The 24,651-nt window shown below is 37.5% G+C and overlaps 1 protein-coding gene across 1 annotated transcript in view; it reads right to left on the bottom strand.

Moving 5' to 3' along the window:
* Positions 1 to 668: 668 nt before the first annotated feature.
* LOC114880931 (metabotropic glutamate receptor 8-like) overlaps positions 669 to 24,651 on the bottom strand; it is a 207,224-nt gene continuing 183,241 nt past the window's right edge. The window contains exons 11-19 of the mRNA XM_046287428.1: positions 19,233 to 19,344; positions 12,195 to 12,418; positions 10,960 to 11,240; positions 10,485 to 10,789; positions 7,968 to 8,096; positions 6,703 to 6,850; positions 6,443 to 6,618; positions 3,979 to 4,157; positions 669 to 1,137 (exon numbers count right to left, since the gene is read on the bottom strand). Of these exons, the coding sequence (XP_046143384.1) occupies positions 4,002 to 4,157; positions 6,443 to 6,618; positions 6,703 to 6,850; positions 7,968 to 8,096; positions 10,485 to 10,789; positions 10,960 to 11,240; positions 12,195 to 12,418; positions 19,233 to 19,344 (1,531 nt within the window). The 3' untranslated portion in view covers positions 669 to 1,137; positions 3,979 to 4,001. The remainder of the gene's footprint in view (positions 1,138 to 3,978; positions 4,158 to 6,442; positions 6,619 to 6,702; positions 6,851 to 7,967; positions 8,097 to 10,484; positions 10,790 to 10,959; positions 11,241 to 12,194; positions 12,419 to 19,232; positions 19,345 to 24,651) is intronic.

Genomic DNA, 24,651 nt, shown 5'->3' with positions numbered 1-24,651 from the left:
CAAAAAATTATAATAATTATTATTCAATATCTTTTCACTTTCCTTACAAAAATGTTTTGTCTAGTATTTCATACGATTTAATACTAACAATAATAATATGAAATAGATAAATTGCATAATTATTACTATTTCTTGTTAAACTTTCTGTCATTCAACAACTAATATTTTAATTTTAACCTTTCCATTTATAATAAATTACATAACAAATCAGCTTCGAAACCCACTGTGCGTGTACTTTAAAATCAAAATCTTAAACTGCAAAGTTCCTTTCGTGGCAAAAAATTTATGTATCCTGACTTTTTAATATTCTATGCCAGAATAGTTTAATTACCTTTGCAACATGAAAAATGATGTCAATCAAACCTTTCAACAATCATTTAAAAATATTCTGTTTCAAAGTTACATTCATAACTGAAATATCTACAGTTTATACATTTCTTACAAAATTCAACAATTATTTAATTAGTTTGTTTTTGAAAGAGAATATTTTGAAATATATAATTGCAAACATTAACGGTAAAATACTCAGAATTTACAAATAAAGTACCTATAAATTCTGTAATCTTACTATAATATCAAAAATTCAATAGAAACATTGCTTTAATCAGTTAAAATAACATTACGTATCCAACATAAATATAAAACATTTTGTACGTGCATTACGAACTTCTATTGAATGCCATAATACTAAATATGCAATTCTGCGATAGAGAAAAGTCGGGCAAAATCAGGTATTTTTGTTTTTATACAATAAATATTAGAATTATTTAATAATGGTCAGAAATACTGCTGTGACTACAAATGACATATCCACCTCATACCATACGAATTAATTCAGGTAAATATGGAATTTCATTTAGTTATTTAAGGAATAAATTGTTTTTTTAAATCATTTAAGAACGTAGAGAAATTGGATTTATTAAACTTTGTCACATTGGATACTTTAGCATGGTATAAAACCAGAATATTAATGTGTAGTTTATTACCTGATAAAATAAAAATTTTTGAACTAAATTAATTAGTTTCATATGTTTTGAAGTAGGTGCTAGATGTTACTCTATCCATGAGATGACACTGCACACTGAAGTAGCTTTGAATAATCAATGTATTTGATACTCGATTTTATCCCACTTCCCTCTACATAAAGAAAACATAAAGAATTAATAAATTAATATTATTATCTTTCTTTATCAAGTGTCAGAGATCCAAGTAATTTCATATGACAATATCAGTATCATACAAATTACATCCTACTTCATGTCACATTTAGTGTAAACATGACAAAAGAAATGGCAATACACAATTTTACCTTGGTAAAATGATAACACTATCATCTATTACTAGAAACTCAATAATAACATTAATATTGACGAATAAATTGAATTGAGATTTTTCTAATTTTATCTAATTTTAATCCTATAGATCAGGGTTGGGAATTAAGTACTTTTTCGACCATTTTTCAGAAGCCACGCCTCTTTCCTCCCACCACTCGCCAGTCGCCGTGCGAGGGCCGTGGTCTGCGAGGCATCTCAGGCGCGTGCCGTGTAAATTTTTCAGGGCGCATTGCGGGCCTCGGAAGTCCGCGGTTTTTCCACCCGGGTTGATCCTCTAAGGCCCAACAAGGAAGAACCGAGTTTATGACCTGCTTTTAGCCATTGAGAACGAAGCGAAAATTGAAAATTTTAATCCATTGTGCGAAAAGAGTAAATGACTATTGTCGGCAATATTGAAAATATTTAAACTCGAACATAGCTTTCCATCGCGAAACCGTCATTAACTTTCAAACTCCTCGCACATTGTGTTAAATATTTTCATCCATTGTTAGAATAGGCGCGGTTTAGGGCATGACAAGTTTAGAAATATGTAGGTATTTTTTTGTACCAGATAATTTTCCCTTGCCATATGCTTGCCAGAGCTTTAACGGTACCTGGCAGAGTTCAGAATAATTAGAAAGGCCATGCCATAAATCGCACAGACCCGAAGGGTGACTCTGCCACGACGACAAAGGGGGCACGTTGACCTAGAGGATCCATCTGCGATTTCTGGAAAACCCAGCTCGCATTTTTCCTCCCCCGTACGAAGGGCACATTTGACTTCCAGGATTTACCACGCCAAGGGCGTACTGGAAGGGAAGAACTGTGGCTATATAATCGTCTTCAAGTCGTTCGAGGGCAGAATTCTTAGATAGAGCATAGTACGTACAGAACATAGAAATAGATACACAAAGTTTTCTTCAAGTGTAACAAACTTCACACTCCAATCTACATGTTGTAACACACACACATACACACACACCACCACCACCATTAATTACGATTAAATATTTCAACCTACAATCAACATAATTACTATCGGTCCCAAGCCGATTCAACTTGGGTGGTGCTTCCATAACCTATAGACGGCACTCCGTGCAAATACTCAGGACCTATCATCGTCCTAACATCCATTGATATTGTTTTAGCAATTACTACTATTCTCGTAGATTTTAGTCGCTATGAGGAAAGAGAGAAAAAAACAATACAGAAAATTCGATACAGGTTCGACAGTGAAATTTAAAAATACTTTTTAAATTTATTTTTTAACACGATTTGTCACAAATCATGCGCCCGAAAATATTATTGTAAGACACAATAGAATAGGTCACAAGAAAACGAATCAACAATAGTACTATGCGGAGTTCATAAGTTGCCGTCCAATCAAATTCGTTGACCTGCCTCCAATCACACGTATTATGTTTGCTGGCCAAGGCCCTTACATCCACAAATCTATTGTATCACGAACGTCGCTAAGCACAGAAATTGAAACAGAATGAGATGAAGCGATAGCGAGTGACGATTCGGATGCATTGACGTACTGTCCACCGATGACAAGAGGTCCCGCGGGACGGCACAGAGGCAAGGTGGACCCTCGTTCGCTCCGCCAGTTCCCCACCGTTTGACGCTTTCGTAACGCCAACGTTTGGGTTTTTGACGACGCACGTTACATAGGCGTAGGATTTTTGTATTTACGAGGGTCAGGTTCTCTGACCTACCGTTAATCATTTCGTACTTTATTTTATATATTTAATATATAATTTCGTACTTAAAAAAAAAATCAAATGGTTTAGTTCGATTTCGAAAAAATTATTCTATTTTAAAGCATATGCCACTACTTTTCGGATCCACTGTATGCCTACGCCAATGCTTGCCTCGCACTATCTCACTCAGTCTCGATACGTCTCATCGACTTTCTTCGTCACACGGTCTGAATTAGTGTTCGTGATCATTTTATCCAATAGCTGGCTAGAACCGAAAATGTGCATGAAATGAGGTATCTCCCTTCTATTCTGATCAATCAGAATGGACATCTTGTTATCGGTGCACAGTACTTAGACGTAGATTCGGGGTTTACATTATTAAGAAAATAGGAGAGTTTTTACACTTTCCATAATGTAATTTTCATAAATTTTGCATAATAACAACTGTTGTCAAGAACAAGTATTATAAAAAATCCATTAATATACAGAAAAAATCGCGTATTTATATAGTTAAATGTACCCCTCGCGAATATGGAAATGTTACACCTATGCAATGTGAGCGCTGACTTCTCAAGTTACGGGTTCTTGGAGGGGATTAGGCGGAGCCAACGGCACCGTCACGCCATTACCCCTCTACCGTTCAGTCTGTAGGTCCTCGGCAACTTATCGTCACTGAGTACCTCATGGGTGATGTAGAAATCTATTAATAGAAATGTAGCATCAATGCGCCCTGAAAAATTCATACGGCACGAGCCTGAGGTGTCTCGAAGACTAGGGCCCTCGTGCGGAGTATGGCGAACGGTGGGAGGAAAAGGGCGTGGCTTCTGAAAACTGGCTGAAAAGGGAACTTAATTTCCAACCCTGCTATAGATCAATGATTTTTGTAAACAAACACAGATATGAGGTTAGAATAGTATCTTGGCACTGATGAAGTATAAAGTAAATTTTGTACGTATACGTACATTTCAACATTGAATGTTACACTTTATGATGAGAAATCGGAGAAAGTTGGTGAATCACTATAGACGTGGAAAGTTTGATCTTCGTTGGAAAATTTGTTGACATCCATTTTATAAGACATCACTTTGTCGGAGATGGAACTAATTGTTTCCACACGATTCTTACGCGTTGGATCACCCGACTCGAAACAATAATACAGATGTAAATTAGATAATTGTATTCCTTATACACGAATATTGATCATTTTTAAACACAAAATATTATTAGGTGTACAGATTAATTCGGTGTCTTGAATTTTAATTGAAGACTTATTTAAAAAAAGTTATAGTAATTCCAATTATTAAAATAAATATTATCATTCTGGCGCCACTTTATAAGCCTACAGAAGCACGGAAAAATATTTAAATTTAAAATAGTGATTATTAAGGCGAAATGCTGAAGGACTAAACCAATCATTGAATTGTTTAAAGTTACTCGATTATAACTAAAAGGTAATACTGGAACTGATCTTTTGATAATGTTGCTATGACTGAAATATTAAAAATTAGTTTGACAACTATCAGTTCCTTCGTGTATGTACAGTCTTCCCGCTGATAAGAAGTCTCACGGGAATAATGTAATCTGATTGGTCGCGCCCCACCTCAGCTCAACCGTGCTTTCGGCCGTGACCCGTGACGTATGATTGGTCGAAGCGATCATATTTATTAACCAATTAACTGCGTTCGATGTGTATATATTTGACGTGTACTGTTCGTTGCTGCTAAGTTGCCGAACACCAACAACCTGAACCGACAGAGGGGCAAAGGGACTGTGCGTTCGCTCCACCTAATCCCTTCCAGGAGCCCGTAACTTGAGAAGTGAGCGACCAGATTGCATAGGCGTAAAATTTCCATATTCGCGGAAGATACATTTAACTATATAAACATACGAATTTTTTGGGATATTAATGGATTTTTTACAATACTCGTTCTTGACAACAGTTTCCACAATTACATTATGGAAAGTGTAAAAACTCTCCTGTTTTATTAATAATGTAAACTCCGAATCTACCTCTACGCCGATGCATTCAACCCGCCGCTCGCTATCGCTTCATCTCATTCTGTTTCAATGTCTGTCCTTGGCGACGTTCGACACGCGATAGATTTGCGGATGTATGGGCCTCAGCCAATAAACATAATACGTGTGACTGGAGGCAGGTCAACGAATTTGATTGGACGGCAACTTAGCTGCAACGCACAGTACTGCGCAGAGATAGAAAGAATATTAACGGAAGGAATGCGGATACGATCGGTCGTAGTCGGTAAGTCACACCTCAGGCACACGCAGTCTAGATCGTCGCGTGTTATTATTAGCCGATGCGGTCACACACTAATCGCGTCGCTTGACAAAGAAGGAAAATGGGACTTTGTGACAAAGCGAGATGGTACGAAGCCAGCGTTTAGGATCAAACGTGGGGATAGGGCGGAGCGTGCGAAGTGCTTCCTTTGCCCCTGTGCTGTCCCGCTAATATTCTTTCCATCTCTGCACAGTACTTACATTCGTCGTGTAAAATAAAAAATTACCATTTACTATAAAAACTCTAAATTTCAATAAGAAGTAATAAAAGTATCATTTTGCGGTATGTTTCCTTTATATTAGCAATAAAACAGCTATGTATTTTATAAAAAAAAGTTTGATCATTCTCTTTAGTATATTGGATATTTTCCGTATAATGCATTACTTTTTACAAACTGAGTTGGTTATGTTCCCCAATGCATTTGGTATTTTCCGAATTGTTTTGTATACTTTACTGCATATTTTAACTTTTTAAAATTATTTTTTTCTTCAATTTTTCTTGTTTATGAATTTTACTATTTTTTGACAATTTTTAAGTTTTTAATTACGATAACCTTTTTAACAATGAATTATTAATTTTTTATCGAATAAAAATGTAATCTTTCCTCGTTTTGCTTTACTTTTTTCACAAAATTTATAATAGGAGCATTTGTCCTGGGTTCGACATGTATACTCGTAATTGCTTGATTTTAATTACACGTCCAGTGAAGGATTTTTGAAACTAAATTCCGCAGTTAACTGGTTAATTAGGCTCGTGCAAAACTAAGGGGTCAGTCTCTCTTTCCCCTCTACGTCCCGCAAGACTTCTTATGAGCGAAGTACAGTACTACAAATTTAGTGCAGAACTCGTCAAAAAATTTCAAAGCTACAATTCATAATGGAGGAAATTGGATCCATTATTCAGTAAGAAGATGTTAATATGTTAGATATACAGTAGACTCGTATTGTATTAAAACTGATAATACAACAAGAGTCTCTTCCATACAGCATTTAATACATTCGAATTCACATGGGTAGATCTGTTCATATAAGAGAGACGATGATGTTTAAGAAGTCCGATTATAAGCTATGTATAATAGAAAAGTATTGAATGAAATGAAGAATAAATAATTTTAGTGAAACATTAATCACCTGATCGGAATCGCTGGAAATTGATTTGCGACTTCGGTTCCGGCAATTCTCAGTAAACATCGAAGGACTGGAAATGTCTCTCGATTCTGATACTTCTTGGACAGTGGAAAGCTTGCGATCATCTTCATCGTCGTCATACACCTCCACCGCGGTTTCACGAATTCTCACCTGATACTCTAGACAGGGAGGGAGGTGTATGAGAGAGACCTAGCTTACCGAGGTCTCCTCGACAGATGGGCTCGCCAGGGCTTGTGTCTCACCGTTGGAATGTTTTACTTCATCGTGACCCGCACGCGATGCCGGTGGACTGCTCCGTGAACACGAGGTCATACTCTGCATCGTTTGACTCCGACCGCCAGAGAATCGCATACTGTACGCTACACGATTACTGCTTTGGAGCGCCCCAGTCTGAAATTGTGTATTAAATACATATGAAGATACATTGAAATTTTAAATACACTTGTCAAACATGGTTTAGACCAGGGATGAACAACCTTTTTTTAGAATGGGTCAGCTATAAATTTAAAAATGTTGTGCGGGCCGCATGTAAGAAACTTATGATAATACAAACACTGAATGATGAACTCAAATTATCTCTTTATTAACAAAATAAGCTTAATTTTTGGAAATGATGGCATCAGTGCCTATCTATGATGTCGGCATCATTTCCAAAAATTAAGTTAACACGCCTAGGGTACAATGAGGCTGGGGGACACTGTAGGAATTTTTAAAAGTCAAAATGTAAATTCCTGGTTTAGACTCTTAGACATAGGCGTAATTAGGTATAGTAAACTTTCGTTATATTGCTACGTAAACGTTTTAACCTCAACACTGATTATAAAGCATGCTAGTGCCGCTCTTCCACCATTATAGCCTATAAGGATGATACATTGTACTTCTATTTCTTTTTCCCCTTTGAAATAAAAGCTTGAAAGCTTGAAAAATTTTCCATTCCTACCGCGGCAATATAACGAGGATCTTTTGTAGCACCAATGAGTTTAGGTCAAGAACTGTATTAGACTACGAAACAGAACATGGAAGTAAGTATGTACATAACTGAATTTACATGCCACGTTTTCTGCGCCAAAGTAAGGATAAGCGTTTTACCGACATTTCACACGATGTCTGTTTTGTCCCAATCTGTGATACGCGACACTCCAAATAAAAGCGAGCGCGTCAGAGCGTTTCAGAGTGTTTTTTATGCTCGTGTAATCAACGGGTCCTATTTCGGCGGAGAAAACGCGGCGTGTGATACGGCCGTGTAGTCCTGGCCTTGTTATCAATTAGCATCTTAAAAAACAAGTTTATGCACATCTAATAATAAATTTTCATAAAAATCAGCATCTTTCTTAACACGTTCACGCCGGCGCTGCTTTTTGGGTGTCTCGCCGTGGGGCGGCGGTGGCGCATGCCGCTTGATGGGAGACTCGAGCGTGAGCTACCGGTGGTACGCGCCGGCGTGAACGTGTTAAAATTATTATTAGGTTCTTGTTTTTATTTGTACATTTAGAAAGATATTACTTACATTGGCATGTCCAGGTCGAACGTTCTTGTACGGTTGAAAAAGTACCAAATATACCTTTGGCGTAAACAGACAACCAAGAGCTACCGAAGCAGAAATGTTGATGCACATACACATACTCGCTATCTGTACCTGAAAATTTACCTTCATTTGCTCTTTGTCCTAGGTTTAAAAAATGAAATCAACTGAAGGTAACAATACTTCAAGTTTCGCTTTAAAAGTTAACAGGAGTGACACTAGCGCCTCTAGCGGAGTTGCAGTGAAACATAGAAAAGTAATTCACGTTTTTCGGATACGATTTGGAGAGAAACGTGTAACGATTATGATATTCATAATAAGGAAAAATTTACCGATCAACGTGCAAAGCGCTTTTTGAGAAAAATGGTAAAAATTTTTTTCTATAAAAACGTATATTTTACAAGGTTTTAAAAGCCACAGGACAAAATGGGGCTCTGAACAACTCTGTATAATTATACAAAGAATATTTAAAAAAAAGAATTATGAATAGATACAGCTTCTTCGCCTCAAAATCTTTGAACTACGAAATCACTAAAGAATCGTTTTATGTAAACATGGTTACTTGATAATCATGCTGTCTTTTTTGATCCGTACAAGAGACATAAGTATTGTCCGGAGTTTCTCAGTTCCTCCGTATGAGGCCTCCAAGATCAATTTAGACTTGAGCCGTCACTGCTGTTGACCTCTAAATTTGCAAAATGAAATAAGCTTAAAATAACAACGTCCCATGCTTGGTTTTAATCAATACTTATCAAATATTGATATTTTTAATCAATGTTTAATCAAATGTTTAAATAATGTTCATAAATAAGCATTTAAATACTAGATTTTTGGTACTAATAATGAAAGATGTGGTGAAGAGTGAAAAGAAGAGACAAAAATTCAGTAATTGTATCATAGTACTATACATATATTGGGAATACAGTAGGATCCCCTTATCTGCGGTTTCACTTATTCGTGATTCGCGATGAAAAAAATTTGTTTACTTATGTACTTGATCTCTAATAAGTCTGCATAATTCTGCTTAGAAAATACGTATTTAGTGCAGTGTTCATACTAAATATTATTTTAGAAAAAATCCATATTTACCTAATTATCTTTCGTTCTATTATATTTGATTGCTTTTATTTCAACACTTAAAACACGTTATGTATGAATAATAATGTAATAAAATTATATTATAATAAAACTAATAATTCCAGTAACTAAAAGTTCATGTGCACCGTCACATAATAAATGAAATATCATCGTAGGTATGTATAGCATGTTAGATACATACATAAGTACTATGCAGAGATGAGAAGTTGACGAGCGGGACGGCACAGGGGCAAAGGGAGCACTCCGCACGCTCCGTTCTGTTCCCACGTTTGATCCTCGTGTAATCCACACCATTCGACTTTAGTGGTACGCTCTTACATAGGCGTAGCAATTCCGTATTTCCGAGGGAGACAGTGCTATTATAGACAGAACTCAATAATACAAGCCTACGCCCATCGTTTAAAATTCACCGCAAGGCAAATTTCGTATTATCTCACTTTGTTTCGTCTTTGTCAGGCGACGCGATTAGTATGTGACCGCATCAGCCAATAGCGCGCGACGATCTAGAATGCATGTGTCTGAGGTGTGACTTACCGACGACGACCAATCGTGCCCGAATTCCTTCCGCTCATCATCTTCTCATCTCTGCATAGTACATACAGTACCGGGCATGGTAGGTATTCTTAGAGCAGGGCTCGGAATTAACTGCTCTTTTTCGCCAATTTTATTCAGAAGCTACGCCCCTTTTTTCCTGCCACTCTCCGTGCCCCGCGCGAGGGCCATAGTCGCCGTGACACCTCAGGCGTGTGCCGTATGAACTTTTCAGGGCGCGTTAGGGCTACACTCGTATCGATAGGTTTCCACATCATCCATGGGGTGCGATTCATACGACACGCGTCTGAGATACCTCCAGGACTACTAAAAGTAGGGCTAGGAAAGTCTACTTTGTTTAATACTGTACATATACAGGGTGTCCTAGAAAGAGTGTTAGTCCTTTAAGGGGGTGGTAGCTAGGGTGATTCTGAACATTTTCCTTTGCAAAAATGTTGTTTGAAGCTTCGTTTTTGAATTATTAAGGAAAACCACTGGCCAATGAGAGCGCGTATAGCGCGCGGGCTCAGGGACGGCAGCCTCGACTACGAAAGTTGGGCTTGATCCGAACGAACACTTTCGGCACCCTGCGGTTCCCTGAGTCCGCGCGTTCTGATTGGCCAGTGTTTTTCCTTAATAATTCAAAAACGAAACTTCAAACAATGTTTTTGCAAAGGAAAATGTTCAGAATCACCCTAGCTACCACCCCCTTAAAGGACTAACACTCTTTCTGGGACACCCTGTATGTACGTTCGCTACTATCCGCGGATTTCGGTATCCGTGGAAGATCTTGGAACCAAATGTCCGCAGATATGGGGTCCTACTGTAATTTCAAAATAATTCATGTTTGCAAATACCTATAGAAATACCGACCTTGTAGTCATTGTTCGAGCCAAAGTAAATAGGCACGAAAGCTAACCATACAATGCAAGTTGAGTACATTGTAAAACCGATGTATTTCGCCTCGTTGAAATTCTCAGGTATCTTACGTGTTTTGAATGCGTATAAGGTACACATAAGTATCAGGAACATGTTATATACAAGGGACATCATTAAAGAGAATGTGGAAACACGGCAGGTGAGTACTGCTGACAACGGATACGGATGAATTTCCGTGGTGCCAGGTGGTTTGATAATCAGCCAAACTATAGCGCCAACTAACTGCACTGCAGTGATCCCTATAAAAACGGGAATCGCATAATAGCATATCAAGGTTCCCAGTTTGCCACTTTAATGGCAAACGAAGTCACAAAAGTGAATAACAAGAGTTCATATAAACCTGTGTCTTGTTTGTTATATTAACAATTGAAAAAAGATGAAAACTGTCTTTGAAAAAGTGTAAACTCACCAATAGCAATCACCACTTGACTCTTCGGTGATGTATAAGATGGTCTTTTTATGCTCTTTGTTCCTTGATTGAATATGCGAGACATCCGGTTTGTTTTCGTTAATATCGCACTATAACAAATGCTTAAACATAAGCCCAAACCAATTCTCAGGTAGGTGCAATTCCAGGTTGTTGGTTTGCTTAGTATAACGAAACTCATACCGTAACATGACAGAATTCCTATTAATAACACGTAACACAATTCACGTCCCGATGCCATGATTACCGGAGTTCGATTAAAACTGAAATATAATAAACCAGTTGAGAAATTTTATACGATATATATAAATATTAATTAAGTTTTAAAATGTGGATCGTGATCCTTATAGAGGTGCGCGGGTACCTGTATAGTATATGTCGAGCAATCGAGCAGTCGCCGTCGGGTCGAATCGAATCTCGGTTATCGAAGCAACTTGGCCGATTTTTTTCTGAATTGGTCTGATTGTGTTAGTCTACCTAAGTGAATATTCGCATGTCTAGGGTACCCGTTCGAGCTCGTTCAATTTTATCCGACCGGATCCGAACTCCCGAAATTTTGGGTATCCACACACCTCTAGTTCCTTGTAACAATTACTCTTTTTTTATTAAAACTATTAAATAATTCATTTTGAAGTAGACATTTTGATATAAGAATAATTGTTACATAGGGTCATACATTTAAAACCAAATTCATCGGCGATGGGAACGTTTCAAGTGTGGGCGGACCAAGTCGCGTTTGGAGTGAGACGTCAACCACTGATCGTGGTTGTGCTTATACTGTCTGCCTGTGAGATGATGGCAAGGCAAAGGAATGCGGGTCTGACTGGTGTATCAAAGCCTACTCTACATTCGAGCTATGTAGTTTCACCTTCATTCACACGTATTATCGCTATTGGCCGAATCTGTTACATTTGCAAATCCGTCACGTCTTCGTGCGTCTTGGTCACGTAACGAAGGGACTTATGGGTGATGCGAAGATCAAGCGAGATAGAACGTTAAATTCGCGGTTCGTGCTGGAAATGTTAAAGGCGAGGATAAGTAGAGCAAAGTATAATTATATATCCCCCCCATATCTGTGCCATCTTCTTGCAGACAGACAGTACTTGAAGTGTTGTTGTCATTCTCATCTGCTCTTATCATTGATAGGTTCAACTTTAAGTGGATGACCCTATATTTTTGAAATTGTCATCCGAGGTTTATAATTCAAAAAATATTACCGAATGAAGACCACCGTAGTGAACAAGGTACTGAGTATACCAATGGATGCGAATATCAGCGGTACTAATGCCCATGGACTAGACCACGGAATTACTTCAGCTGTGAGTTTGATACAGCTGGTCATTGTTTCATCCGGAGCGTAGCCTGAACTGCATCTGGGACAAGTATCGTTGAAAACGTATGCATCTTCGGGGCATGCTATGCAACTCCAGCAACAAGGTTCCTGAAAGTGTCATCACGGATATAAAGTAATACGCATTTTGACATAAAATTGATTTGAGACATTTGCATCTGATTACATAAAAATTTATAGAAAATCATGGATATAGTACCGAAGTACCCTGGTGGACGGGGACAATCCCTTTTAGAGAAGATAGGGGGAAGGGGTGAGACCCCAAATATAAAACGATATGCGCAGTAGCTTATTAGTGTCGGAGATATTAATTAAAAACTTTCGGCGTAATACATAGAATTCTAGTTACTATACAGACGTAACTAACACAACCATCTCATCTGTAGCAACCACCGTTGTCAAATCACGAGCAACCGATCGAGATACTCAGAATTTTGTAGATGCAATGACCGTTGCATTTAGTATTATTTACCGAATTTAATCCGAAATTTTGTATACAGCTAAAATGTTTGTAACTTCTTATTTTGCATTTTTGGTAGGCGAGATAAAATAATTTAAATTTTTTAAAATAATTATTCTCATATACCATATTAGGGCGAGGGAGGGGTCTCGCACCTTCCTCTGTACCCCCTCCCCGAGAAATATAACCTAACCTAACCATACTGTGGTCCAATATTCGTAGACGAATTCAAGTGTTCATATACGAACCTTCTGTTCGTACATATACAGGGTGTCCCAGAACTCGCGTTGGTCCCGTGAAGGGGTGGTAGCTGGGGTGATTCTGAACAACTTTCTCCTTTGCACAAAACTTGTTTGAAGCTACGTTTTTGAATTATTAAGAAAAAACACCGACCAATCCAAGCGCGTATAGCGCACGAGCTCAGGGACGGCAGCGTCGGCTATGAAAGCGGGGCTTGACGTAGGTTGCGAACGAACGGCTCGGCACCCCGTTGGCATAGCACAATAAAAAAATTGAACTGGTTGAACATTTTTAGTTGTTGTTTAAAATGAATACGAATCTTGTCGTCTGTCATAATGTAAGAAAGGAAGGTAATTATTGAGATTAGGTTACACCTCACCAATTTTGACGAAATTTAAATATGTTGTAAAACTCAACATTTTGAATAACTTTTTCCTATACATATAACCGCCGCTCGGCCTTAGTTTTCGAGATATTTTTGAAAAATTGTTGCTACTACTACAATGAATTCTACGTTTACCTATGCATCTACGGCGGCGTATGTGTCAGCAACGGACCGCCGCTTATCTACTGTTTTCACAAACACATTGCGGCGGCCGAAAAGCCATGGACATAACGGGAAAATGTTTTAAAATAAATGATGATTTCGAAACCATACTTACAAGGAACATCGGGGACTGATACACTCCGATTTTAATGAAACTTTGCAAAAATATTTATTAGACCTGTTTATGAAGATAACTGTAATTCGTTGGTGCCCGTTTTTCACTTTGAGGGAGATATCAACCCTTTTATCCGAGCTGCCCTTTCTATATACGTGCTTATAAATCGTAAACAACAAAAGATATCAAAAAATAGTTGAAATAAAAGTTGTACCGTTTCTTGTACCGTAAATCAAAAATTCCATCGGAATAATTAAAACAACTATACACTATAATACATCGTTGAATTCGTAATAAATAGGCGCTTTTATTGATTGAAAAAAAAGTAAAATTTTTCAAAACAGAGGGGGAGGGGGAATTCAATTTTGCAAAAAGGATGATTTAATAAAAAAAACTTGCACGCAAACTTATAGACCTCAAGAAACGGTATAACTTTTATTTCAACTATTTTTTGATATCTTTTGTTGTTTACGATTTATAAGCGCGTATATAGAAAGGGCGGTTCGGATAAAAGGGTTGATATCTCCCTCAAAGTGAAAAACGGGCACCAACGAATTAAAGTTATCTTCATAAACAAGTCTAATAAATATTTATGCAAAATTTCATCAAAATCGGAGTGTATCAGTCCCCGATGTTCCCTTAGTCGGAAGAACAAATTTTTCGGGACGAATAGCAGACACACAGCTTGTTATTTCCACCAGAAATGAAAATCATATCCGTATTCAACACGTCAAAACGAGTAAAACGACGAGGTTGAAGTAAACGTGAGCTACAGTTTACAAAATAATGTGTTTTATACATATGGGACACCCTATACATACTTAGGTCAAAGCCCCCTCTTCTGTCATCAGTTGCTCATCACTTAATGACGGTGGTTACTATAGCAGAGATGATTGTGTTAGTTACGTCTGTATAAGCAGAATTGTATGTATTATGCCGAAAGTTTTTAATTAACATCTTTGAAACTAATAGACTGCTGTGGATACTATTTTATATTTGGGGTCTTCCCCCTCTTCGCTCTCCCCCATCCGAAGCTCGAATCGATCGGCCACAGGGGCACTTCGGCATTGTCACACCCAAAATCTCGTTACATATATCGCCTATAGGAGTAGAAAATTCTTGGGAGTGGCAATATAGAAAGAGCTCCTTCCATGCAGCGCTTTACTGTCTAATTGCTTTTCCTATTAACTCGAGAGTAAAACTTACACGCGTACGTGTTGAATTCTTTGCAAGTGGATAGTGTGCTAACAATAAGAGCAGCCATTCACAGCAAGTAGTAAAACGGGCACGGGGGCATACGAGCGTCCTACGGGCAAGTTTGTGCGCATACCTGATTAAAACTTGTTCCAAACTGCCTAACAATTATTCTCAACACAGTATCCACTTGCAAAGAAAGCTCTCAACAGCTTATCACGTGAGTTTTACTATAAAATGGACACGGTCGTTGTGGTTTGCAAATTTTTCGAAGTACTTATCTATGTAGAAACAATGCACGAATGCAATGTAATTTTTATAATTTTTAACACGTTTGCAATCAGATATCTGTCGACTACTGTGGCTAACTGACAATGAGGGTAGTTACTTCGGCTCGCACTTATAGCACATTGAGAAATAGGAAGACATTAAATTTCTTTTTGACAATGAAAAAGCAGACAATACTGATTGTGAGCACACCCTCATCAGATGTAATTGATGAGAGGGAATAAAAGGAAAGCACGTGACGGAATTGGATGCGGGCAATTTGATTTCCACTCTAATAGCAGAATAGGTGCTCCTTAAGCAAGATGGCAGTCATCAATTTTGTGACAGAAGTCACCCTCCCATCGCTTCTACAGCTCAAAATAAACTGTAAAGTATACAGGATGTTCAGAGATTAACTAGCCAGCATTTTTCTCGTAATTAATTGATATGAAAAAAATAATGAAAGAGGAAAAAGTGATAGTGTTTTTTATAAGCAACGTAACAAAGTATATACATTTTTCGTGTTTACATTATTTTTTGAGAAATGAAGGTGACCTTCCGTTTTTTAAGTGCAATGGTATATATATTTTTATATCATATGAAAGCGCGTATCGAAACGAATTCAACGAAGTACCATATCATGACCTTAAGACCCACTCAGAGTCAAGAACAAAGGAAAAATTTCGAATATTTCGTATTACTGTACTTACCGATATTTTTTATTGATATCTTTACATTTCATGTTCAATGTGGCCTCCATTAGCTAGGATACAATTTTGTGTCCTGTACAATACACTTTTGGTGCCTACTGCTATTGTACTGCGTTTGAGATGTTGATGCACATGCGTTTGTTATCTTTTGCATTAAATTGTTGATATTTTAAGGTGGTGTATCGTAAACGATATTTTTGACAGTATCCCATAAAGGGAAATCCAAAAGTGACAAATCTGGGGATCTTGGTGGCCATCACTACCAAGGACCTGTTTATCACAGGTCCGTAAGTACGTTCTAATCCATTTGTTTGGAAATATACTGTTTAAGAAATTTGACACTGCTCTATGAGGTGGGGCACCATCTTGTTGAAAATAAAAGTCTTTAACAATGGATAATGGCAATGCTTCCCAGTAAGTAAAATGTGTATGCAAAAATTCTAAATATCGGGCACCATTCGGTGTTCCACTATAAATATAAGTTCCCAAGAGTACATTATTAATCACACCACACCAGACATTAGTACGAAATTGTACTTGAAAATTTGTTTCTCTTTTCTGTTTTGGATTTTCAGTACTCCAGACATGAGTATTATGATGGTTAGGCATCATATTATTATCAAAACTTGTCTCATCAGTCCAAGGTATTTTTTAATAGAAACTACAGTCGTTTCTATCATTCGTAAGTAGCCAATTAGAAAATTCTGTGCGTCGTGGTAAATCATTTTCTTTTAGTCCCTGTACCATGTTGTATTTGAAAGGTTTGTAACCATGTAATTTTAAAATTTTGTGGGTTGAACCAATGGAAATATCACAAGCGGTAGCTAGTTTTCGTATTGATGTTGATGGATTTTCTTCAAAATGCAATAAAACTTCTAACTTTTTTTCTTCGGACAAAGTTTTCCGATAATGATGTTTCTTATTTTCTACGGAACCCGTTTCACCTAAACGTTTCACCACCAAAACAAATTCATTTTCATTTGGTATTACTCTGTTTGGAAATTCTTCCGGGTACTTTAATTTGCTACGACTTTTATTTTGATCGCACTCATAATAAATACGCACCATATCTATCTTCTCTTCTGTCAAATAACGATACATCGCATCTAAATATCAGCAAACGCTCTGTGAAATAATGTTCAGATAATTCTGCACACCTTGTAATAGAAGTAAACACTAACACAGCCCTAATCATAACATAAAACCATCAAAAGTGCTTTCTAGCTAATGGAAGTTATATTGAACATGAAATGTAAACATATCAATAAGAAATATCGGTAAGTACAGTAATACGAAATATTCGGAATATTTCTTTTGTTCTTGACTCTAAGTGAGTCTCAAGGTCATGATATGGTACATCATTAAATTCGTTTCGATACGCGCTTTAATATGATATAAAAAATATATACTATTCCATTTAAAAAACTGAAGGTCACCTACATTTCTCAAAAAATAGTGTAAACACGAAAAATTTATATACTTTGTTACGTTGTTTATAAAAAACACTATGACTTTTCCCTTTTTCATTTTTATTTCGAGAAAAACGCTGGCTAGTTAATCTCTGAACACCCAGTATATTCATATGTGTAACAAATCTTCACATTCTATCTTTAATAGTTCCTTTCCTACACATTCTCAAAAAATTCGTTAGCTATGTTAAAATAAAGCACATTAAACAAGGTAGAACTCTACCAAGTTACACATCTCGATGTATAATTCGTAGAGGCGATGAAGAGACAAAAATTTCGTTTAAATAACGGAAAACGGGGTAACCTCCGATCGAGCTGATTTTTTTACCATATGTAGATAGCCCTTGAGGTGGGGATTCCAACGGTGGTCATCCCATCCCTTAATTCCCACCCGTCGCCTCCGCAGAGGTCAAAAACTAAAACGGTCTAAAAAGTGGTTTTCGCACCCATTTCAGTGAGCACATAGAAAAAAAAAAAAATTCAAATGGGCGAAAAAGTGGTATGTACGCACATATGTAATGCCCGCCGATCGTTCCGCAGGTACTAACGTTTTTCTCGAGCAACGAGGAAAGCGTCGTTGACGCTCATGCACACACGCATACGTTCATTCTTTCGAGGTTGACACGGTTAGGAGAGTTCACGAACTCCGATCAGCTGTTATGGTTTACATTTCTTGTTACGTTTCTTCGTTCGCGTAACGGATTCGTGAGCTCTCTTTATCCGTCTGCGTCGGCTTCCTACAGATAATATTAACTAATATGAATCAGTATGAGATAAAAAGGTAAAAAGAATATAATGTAAAAATAATTTTTTATAACAATATTTAATCGTGTAAATAAATATAAGCTTTTATCTAGAGAAAATGATAGTTTGGACCAAAAACAAGAATAATTGCCCCAAAGACTTTTTTATATCTTTCACTCCTTTAAAAAGGCAAACAGTAATCGAACATTAAAATGTTTTAAATAACAGGCCATTTTCTATCTCCATGAAAAATTTTAGAATTTTTCAAGAGTTTTAAAATTTTTCTATTAATAATTTTTTTTAATTGCTTAAACAATTTTTTGTTACAGTAGCAAAATATATTAATCATTAAAACGAACAACTTTTGCTCATTAAATTTTTCCATATCTCTCACGGTTTCGAAGAAAAAGAAAAAAAAGGAAACACGACCGAAATTTTAAGGGCGATTTTCACCCCTTTAGACTGAAAACAAGCAGTAAAAGAAAATTGCGTTTTAATGAGGATTCCCCTATATATTCATAAAGTTTCATCATTTTTTGAATTGCCGGGTTTGGGATTGTGATTTTTCAAAAAAATTCATGTTTTAAGAAAATACATTTCTCATATTCTTGGTTGTTCTACAAACCTACAAAATTGAATAAAAATCGGAGAAGATAAATAATCTTCCCTGTAAGTTCTATTCAGTGAGGTATTGGAAGACCTAATCAACATACTGCTATAGAGCGAGGGAACAATGTTCCCGCATCGAAGAAGCAACAGATAAGCCAAATTGGCGAGCCCAAACTCATTCAATACGGAAGCGCCGCACTTAAACTTAATCCCACAGGTCGGAAAAGGGATGTAGGGTATTGTTGATAAATGGGGAGCGTTTCCTAGGGGATCCTTCTCTGTAGAATACCAGCTTAGCGATTCAGAATAAGTACGAGGAAAAATAAGCTTAAGCATTCGGCGAAAGTGTAAGAAAATAGAACATATTGATTACTAATATACCTATTAACAATAATTACCACACAATGCAAGTTCGTGAATTTTGATTGTCATCAAGAATTTATCATTTTTACAACCCACATTTTTTTTAACAATGACATATGCTGTATGTTCTATTAACAAATGTAAAACTGAAAATTATGTACAATAAACAAATTCTTTGATTCTTACCTGAAAACTACGAACATGGCCCAGCGGACAGTTCTCACTGCACAAACTTCGAGGAATATACATTTCACCATTACCTCCTGTCCATTTTGTCATATTAATATCAAGTGATAATCTAAGAAAAAAAGTTAAAAAGATATTAGATTTTGGCAAAAGAAATTAATTAAATCAGTGAGTTGAAGAACAGTATACTAACGATCAAATCAGGCTATTCTAGGAAAGGCAGAAATTCTCAAATTCTTAATTTTGACAATTTTAATGTGAAAAGTAAATTTAAAAAAGAAATAGTAATTATTACATATTATAAAAATTTAATATATAACTAAGAAATATGAATAAAAAATAAATATTAATTCAAATTTTTCCGCGTAATCTTTTATACGCAACTGATGTGGCTTCTACAGTGTGACCCACCTTAAGTGTTATAATTCCGTTATTCCGTAACTATTAATGATACAAAAAATTGTTGATATGGGAATTGCACAGCAAAAGGGGGCCTATGTTTTGGTCGAAGTGAAAAATCTTTTACATTATTAGTTTAAGAGATATGATGGTCAAGTTTTGTTTTTTTAAATGGAACCATATATTTTTTTCGGATCATGTAATAGTGCTTCTCAAGACGAATTCATTAAGCTTTAATGTGTACACTCGATTTTAATTAGTTTTCAAGATATAACGTTTACAAATTTCTCGATTTTCAGTAGATAGTGTCGGTTCGAATAGCAAGTCGTAAAAGCGGCCCTGTTGTTGCGGTAAATGTCACCGCGGTTATTCTTTGGGTCTGCCGTTCCTAGCGTAGACCCCCGCTATGGCACTTACCGCAACAATAGGGCCGCTTTTACGACTTGCCACTCAAACCGAGATGTATCTACTGAAAATCAGGAAATTTGTAAACGTTATATCTTAAATATGTAAAAGATTTTTCACTTCGACCAAAACATAGGCCCCCTTTTGCCGTGCAATTCCCATATCAACAATTTTTTGTATCATTAATAGTTACGGAATAACGGAATTATAATACTTAAGGTGGGACACACTGTATATACAGAGTGTCTCACATAACTTGAGCATCTTGAATATCTTGCTTATTTTTTATGATAGAGAAATATGTCACAGGGAAACATTATTTTGTTCGAAAGGGTAAATATTATGATGGTTAATAAATTTTTGTCAACATCATTTTTTTCGAGATTTCAAGGTCATTGTAGTCCTTTTTAATGAGCCAACATATTTTCATCATAATGACATGATAACTGAGGTCAAGACGAATCCAACAACCTAATATTATGTGACCTTGAGTATAAAAAAATCATAAAATCTAGGTAATTGAGGGATAAAGTGAAATAGCTGATAGATAGATTAATCGTTTTGCATCGAAGCTGCTGGACATCATTTTCAACACTTGTTATAATAAAATTTTCTCCGTTAATCTTTCTATCAGTTATTTCACTCTGTCTATCAGTTATCTAGTTTTTATGAATTTTTTATACTCAAGGTCACATGAAGATCACAGTATTATAGGTCGTCTTGACCTCAATAATCATGCTATGATGATGAAAATATGTTATCCCATTCAAAAAAACTACAATGACCTTGAAATCTCGGAAAAATGATCTTGAAAAAAATTTCTTAACCATCATAATATTTGCACCTTCGAATAAAGTAATGTTTCCCTCTGACATTTTTCTCTATTAGAAAAAGTAAGCAAGATATTCAAGATGTTCAAGTTAGGTGGGACGAAACATCACCATTTACTTTGGAGAAGCCTAATTTGATTGCAGGTGTACAAGCTTAAAAACCACCTTTTTATTTATTTGAAAAGGTAGTTTCCTTCGTTTTTGTGTATCATTAATGCCGTTTATTTTATAACGCTGTTCAAACCTAAACACTATTCAATAATTAAAGTAAAAATGTATTAACTCGAGTTAGTTAGTTTTTATTAGTGCTCCCTTATAGGTTACACAGACGCTTTTTAGTAGCGTCCCAGCCTTTACCAATTTTATGTGTGCAAAACCTTATGTGTAAGATTGTGATGTGTCTCCTGTCCCACCCCTCTTTTTATTCCTCTTTCCCTTTCCTCTTCCTCCTTCTCACTGTATTCTCCTTTGTCCTCCTTGTTTTTATTTCTTATCCCTCTTCCTTCCTCTTCTCCTTCCCGTGTTTCCCTTCTCCGTCCTACTCCTCCTCTTTCTTCTTTCTTCCTATTTCTTACTTTTCTCTCTCCACTCCACCCCCCTAGTCCTCCTTGCCCATGTCCTCTATCCATAATCTTGTGCCTCTGTACATGACCCATTTCCCCAATGCTCTTTCCTGCTTTGCCTTTTCTCTGACTAGCCATCTCAGCTTTCTTTCCTCCCTTGTAAAGTCGTCATCCACCCAAACTTTCCAATCTTGCCTTATCCTCTCTCTTATCATCAACAGATCTTCTTTGTCCTTCTCCTTCTCCAAAACTGCTAACATTATCTTTCTTCCGCTGTCTCCCTCCCTTTCCTCCACCCCCCTTACTATCACCTTTCTTCTTAGCTCCATTTCCATTATTCCCTTTAATTTCTTCATCCTCTCTTCCTTACTTTCTCCATCTATGCCTCTCCATACTAAATTCCTTCTCTTCCTCTCTCTTCTCACTTTTTCCTCCCTCCTCTCCGTCTCAGTCCCCCAGTTTTTCCTTTTCTTCTTTCTATCCCACTCCATCCTCCCTTTATTCTCCCCTTTTCCACTCTTTTCTTCTTCTGCCTCTTCTACGTCTTCAGCCCAGTTCCAATTGCTGTCCCTTTTCCCCTCAGTTCCCTTTCCCCATGTGCTCATTTCTCTTGCCCCTTTCTCCTTTTCATTTTCTTCATTATCCTTCATCCTTTCCTTTTCATCTTCTTCTCCACTTTTTTCTTCCCTCTCTCTTTTCCCTGTTGTCAACTTCCCTTCCTTATTCCACCTTCCTCTCCCCATTTCCTCTTCATCACTTCCACTCTTCCTTCCTGTTTCCTTTATCTCTCTCATGGCCCCTCTCTCCTCTTCCTCCATCTCCCAGCTATTCTCTTTTACTCCTTCTTTCTTTGTCCTGCAGATCTTCAACCTTTTTTTCTCCCTTTCTTCCTCCTCCTCTTCTTTTTTCTCCGTTTCTTCCCCCTTCTCTTTCTTTCTTTTTTCTGCGTTTCTCTCTGTCTTCTTGTCCTTGTCCTCATTTCCATCCTTCTTTTCTCTTTCCCCATTTCTTTCTTCCTCTACCTTTCTCTCTTCTTAGGTATATACTCTACCTTCCTCCTCTTTTCTTACTTTCTTCTCCCTGCTCTCCTCGCGTTTTCCTTTACCCTCTTCGCCCCTCGCTCTCGTTTCCTTCGTTCCTTTTTCGTCGTTGTCACCTATCTCCTTCTTGCTTTCTTCTGTCCTACACAACACTTCTTCATCATGTTTTTCGTCTTCCTCCCCCCGCCGCTGGACTTCCTCTTCGTTCAACTTCCTCTCTTCATCACTCTTTTTCCCTTCTGCCGCCTTTGTCTTTTTCTTCTCCTCCTTCTTTGTCTCCTCTTCCTCAGTTTCCCAATCTTCACTGTCTCCTATATTTCTTGTATTTTCCACTCTTTCCCTATCTTTTTTCCCCTGTTCCCTTTCTATTCTCCATCCTTTCATCTCTTCCTTTATTTCTCCTATACTTTTTCCTATCTTTTTCAACTCCTTCAGTATTTCCTCTCGCCATTCCCACTCCATCCTGACACTTTTCTTATCACTTAACACTTTCTGTCACTTTTAACCTCCTTTCTATTGCTTCTCTCCGCTTTCTTAAGTTCTACGTTATTCGTTGCTTCACGCTTACAATTAGCATGTAGTGGCTGCACTACGCTTTGGTAAATTCGCTCGCCACGTGTTTTACATGCGTTGCCAATCTACTATTTGTCCCTCAAGTGTCGCCACCACCTGTTGCTTATCCATATCCCATCTCTTCGTCCTGCCGATATTGTTGGTCTCTCGCTTACCCGCCTCCTATAGCCTTATTTCATTCCTTCCTTCTTCCCTTTTGCCTTCTTCCTTCTTCTTCTTTGTTTTTCCTCCTACTACAATGCGCCTGTTTCTCCACCGGCTTTTATCCCCTGTCTTCCTCTCGTTTCCTACTCTCATACTCCTTCCTCTTCACCTTTCTCAAATTCCCTTTTTGTCTTCTCCTTTTTCTCTCTTTCACCTCTATCTTGTATTCTGCACCCCTTGTTCCTCGCTCCGTTTCTTCCCTTCCGTTACTTCACTCGTAGCTTCTATCCCCCTTTTTAACCCCCCCTTCAATCTCTTCCACTTCCTTCCTTATTCTTTCCATCTCCTCCATCCATTTCTCTTCCTCTTCGTCTTTTCCCAGCAACTCTTCCACTTTCGCCTGACATTCTCTTCTCTCTTCTTTTATCCTGCACTCCTCCCATATATGTTCCCATGTTTCTCTTTCCCACTCACATACTGTACATTTCCTTTTCTCCTCTTTCTCCCAGTATTTTGCCTTCCTCACCTCGTTCCCCAATCTAAATCTTGCCACCCTTCTCCATCTTATCTCCGTCCACCCTTTTTCCAAATACTTCGATATTCCTGGCTTCTTCACTACCTTATACCTTTATCCTTTCCCATCTTTCTCTTTCCTGTAGCTTCTTATTTGCTTCTTCCATCCCTTCATATCCCATCTCCTCACTCACCCTTCTTCTTCCTAGTTCTCTTATTCTATCCCCCATTCCATAAAAAATCTCTTCCTTTCCTCTTCCCATTTACTTAAGTTTCCTTCCCTTTGCTCCTCGCTTATCATTTCCCCCTTACAGCTTCTCGCCAGTTCGCTTCCTCTTCCCTCCCATAATTCTCTTTCGAACGCCCACGCCATTTTCCCAGCTCTTGTTCCTAATTTCAGTCTCTGCACCTCCTTTCTCATATATGCTGGCGTGCATCAGTCCGCTCCTATTGTCCATCTTAGATATTTCTCTTGCGTCGCCTCTACCTCTCTCCGCTCCCTCCACCCCCACACTTCCGTCCCACGCCATTACTGTCCAAACAGCCTCTTCTTCCAGTCCTTTCCGAATCTTCTCTTTCCTATGCCCCACACCTCCTATGCCTCATCACCATGCATGCCTTCTTAACCCTCTCTTTTATATGCAGTTCATTCTCTCCATTTCTCCTGAACGTATACCCCAAATATATAAATTTGTAAATTTCTAAATACCTCCCCTACTTTTTTTCTCTCCCAGACCCAATCCATTTTCTTCCATCTTCCACCTCCTTTTCTGAACCTCATCACCTTTGATTTCTCCTGATTTAGATCCAGTTCCTTCCTATCCAAGTATCTTTCTAATCTTTTAAGCAGCACTATCATAGCAGCACATATCCTCTTCCTCTTCCGCTGATAACACCACATCTTCTGCGTACGCGAATGTGTATATCTTCCTTTCTCCTATTCTGAGTCCCC

This window comes from Osmia bicornis, chromosome 10 (genome assembly GCF_907164935.1).
Source record: "Osmia bicornis bicornis chromosome 10, iOsmBic2.1, whole genome shotgun sequence".
In the NCBI taxonomy this organism is placed as follows: Eukaryota; Metazoa; Arthropoda; class Insecta; order Hymenoptera; family Megachilidae; genus Osmia; species Osmia bicornis.
This window is presented reverse-complemented; position numbering and strand designations above follow the sequence as displayed.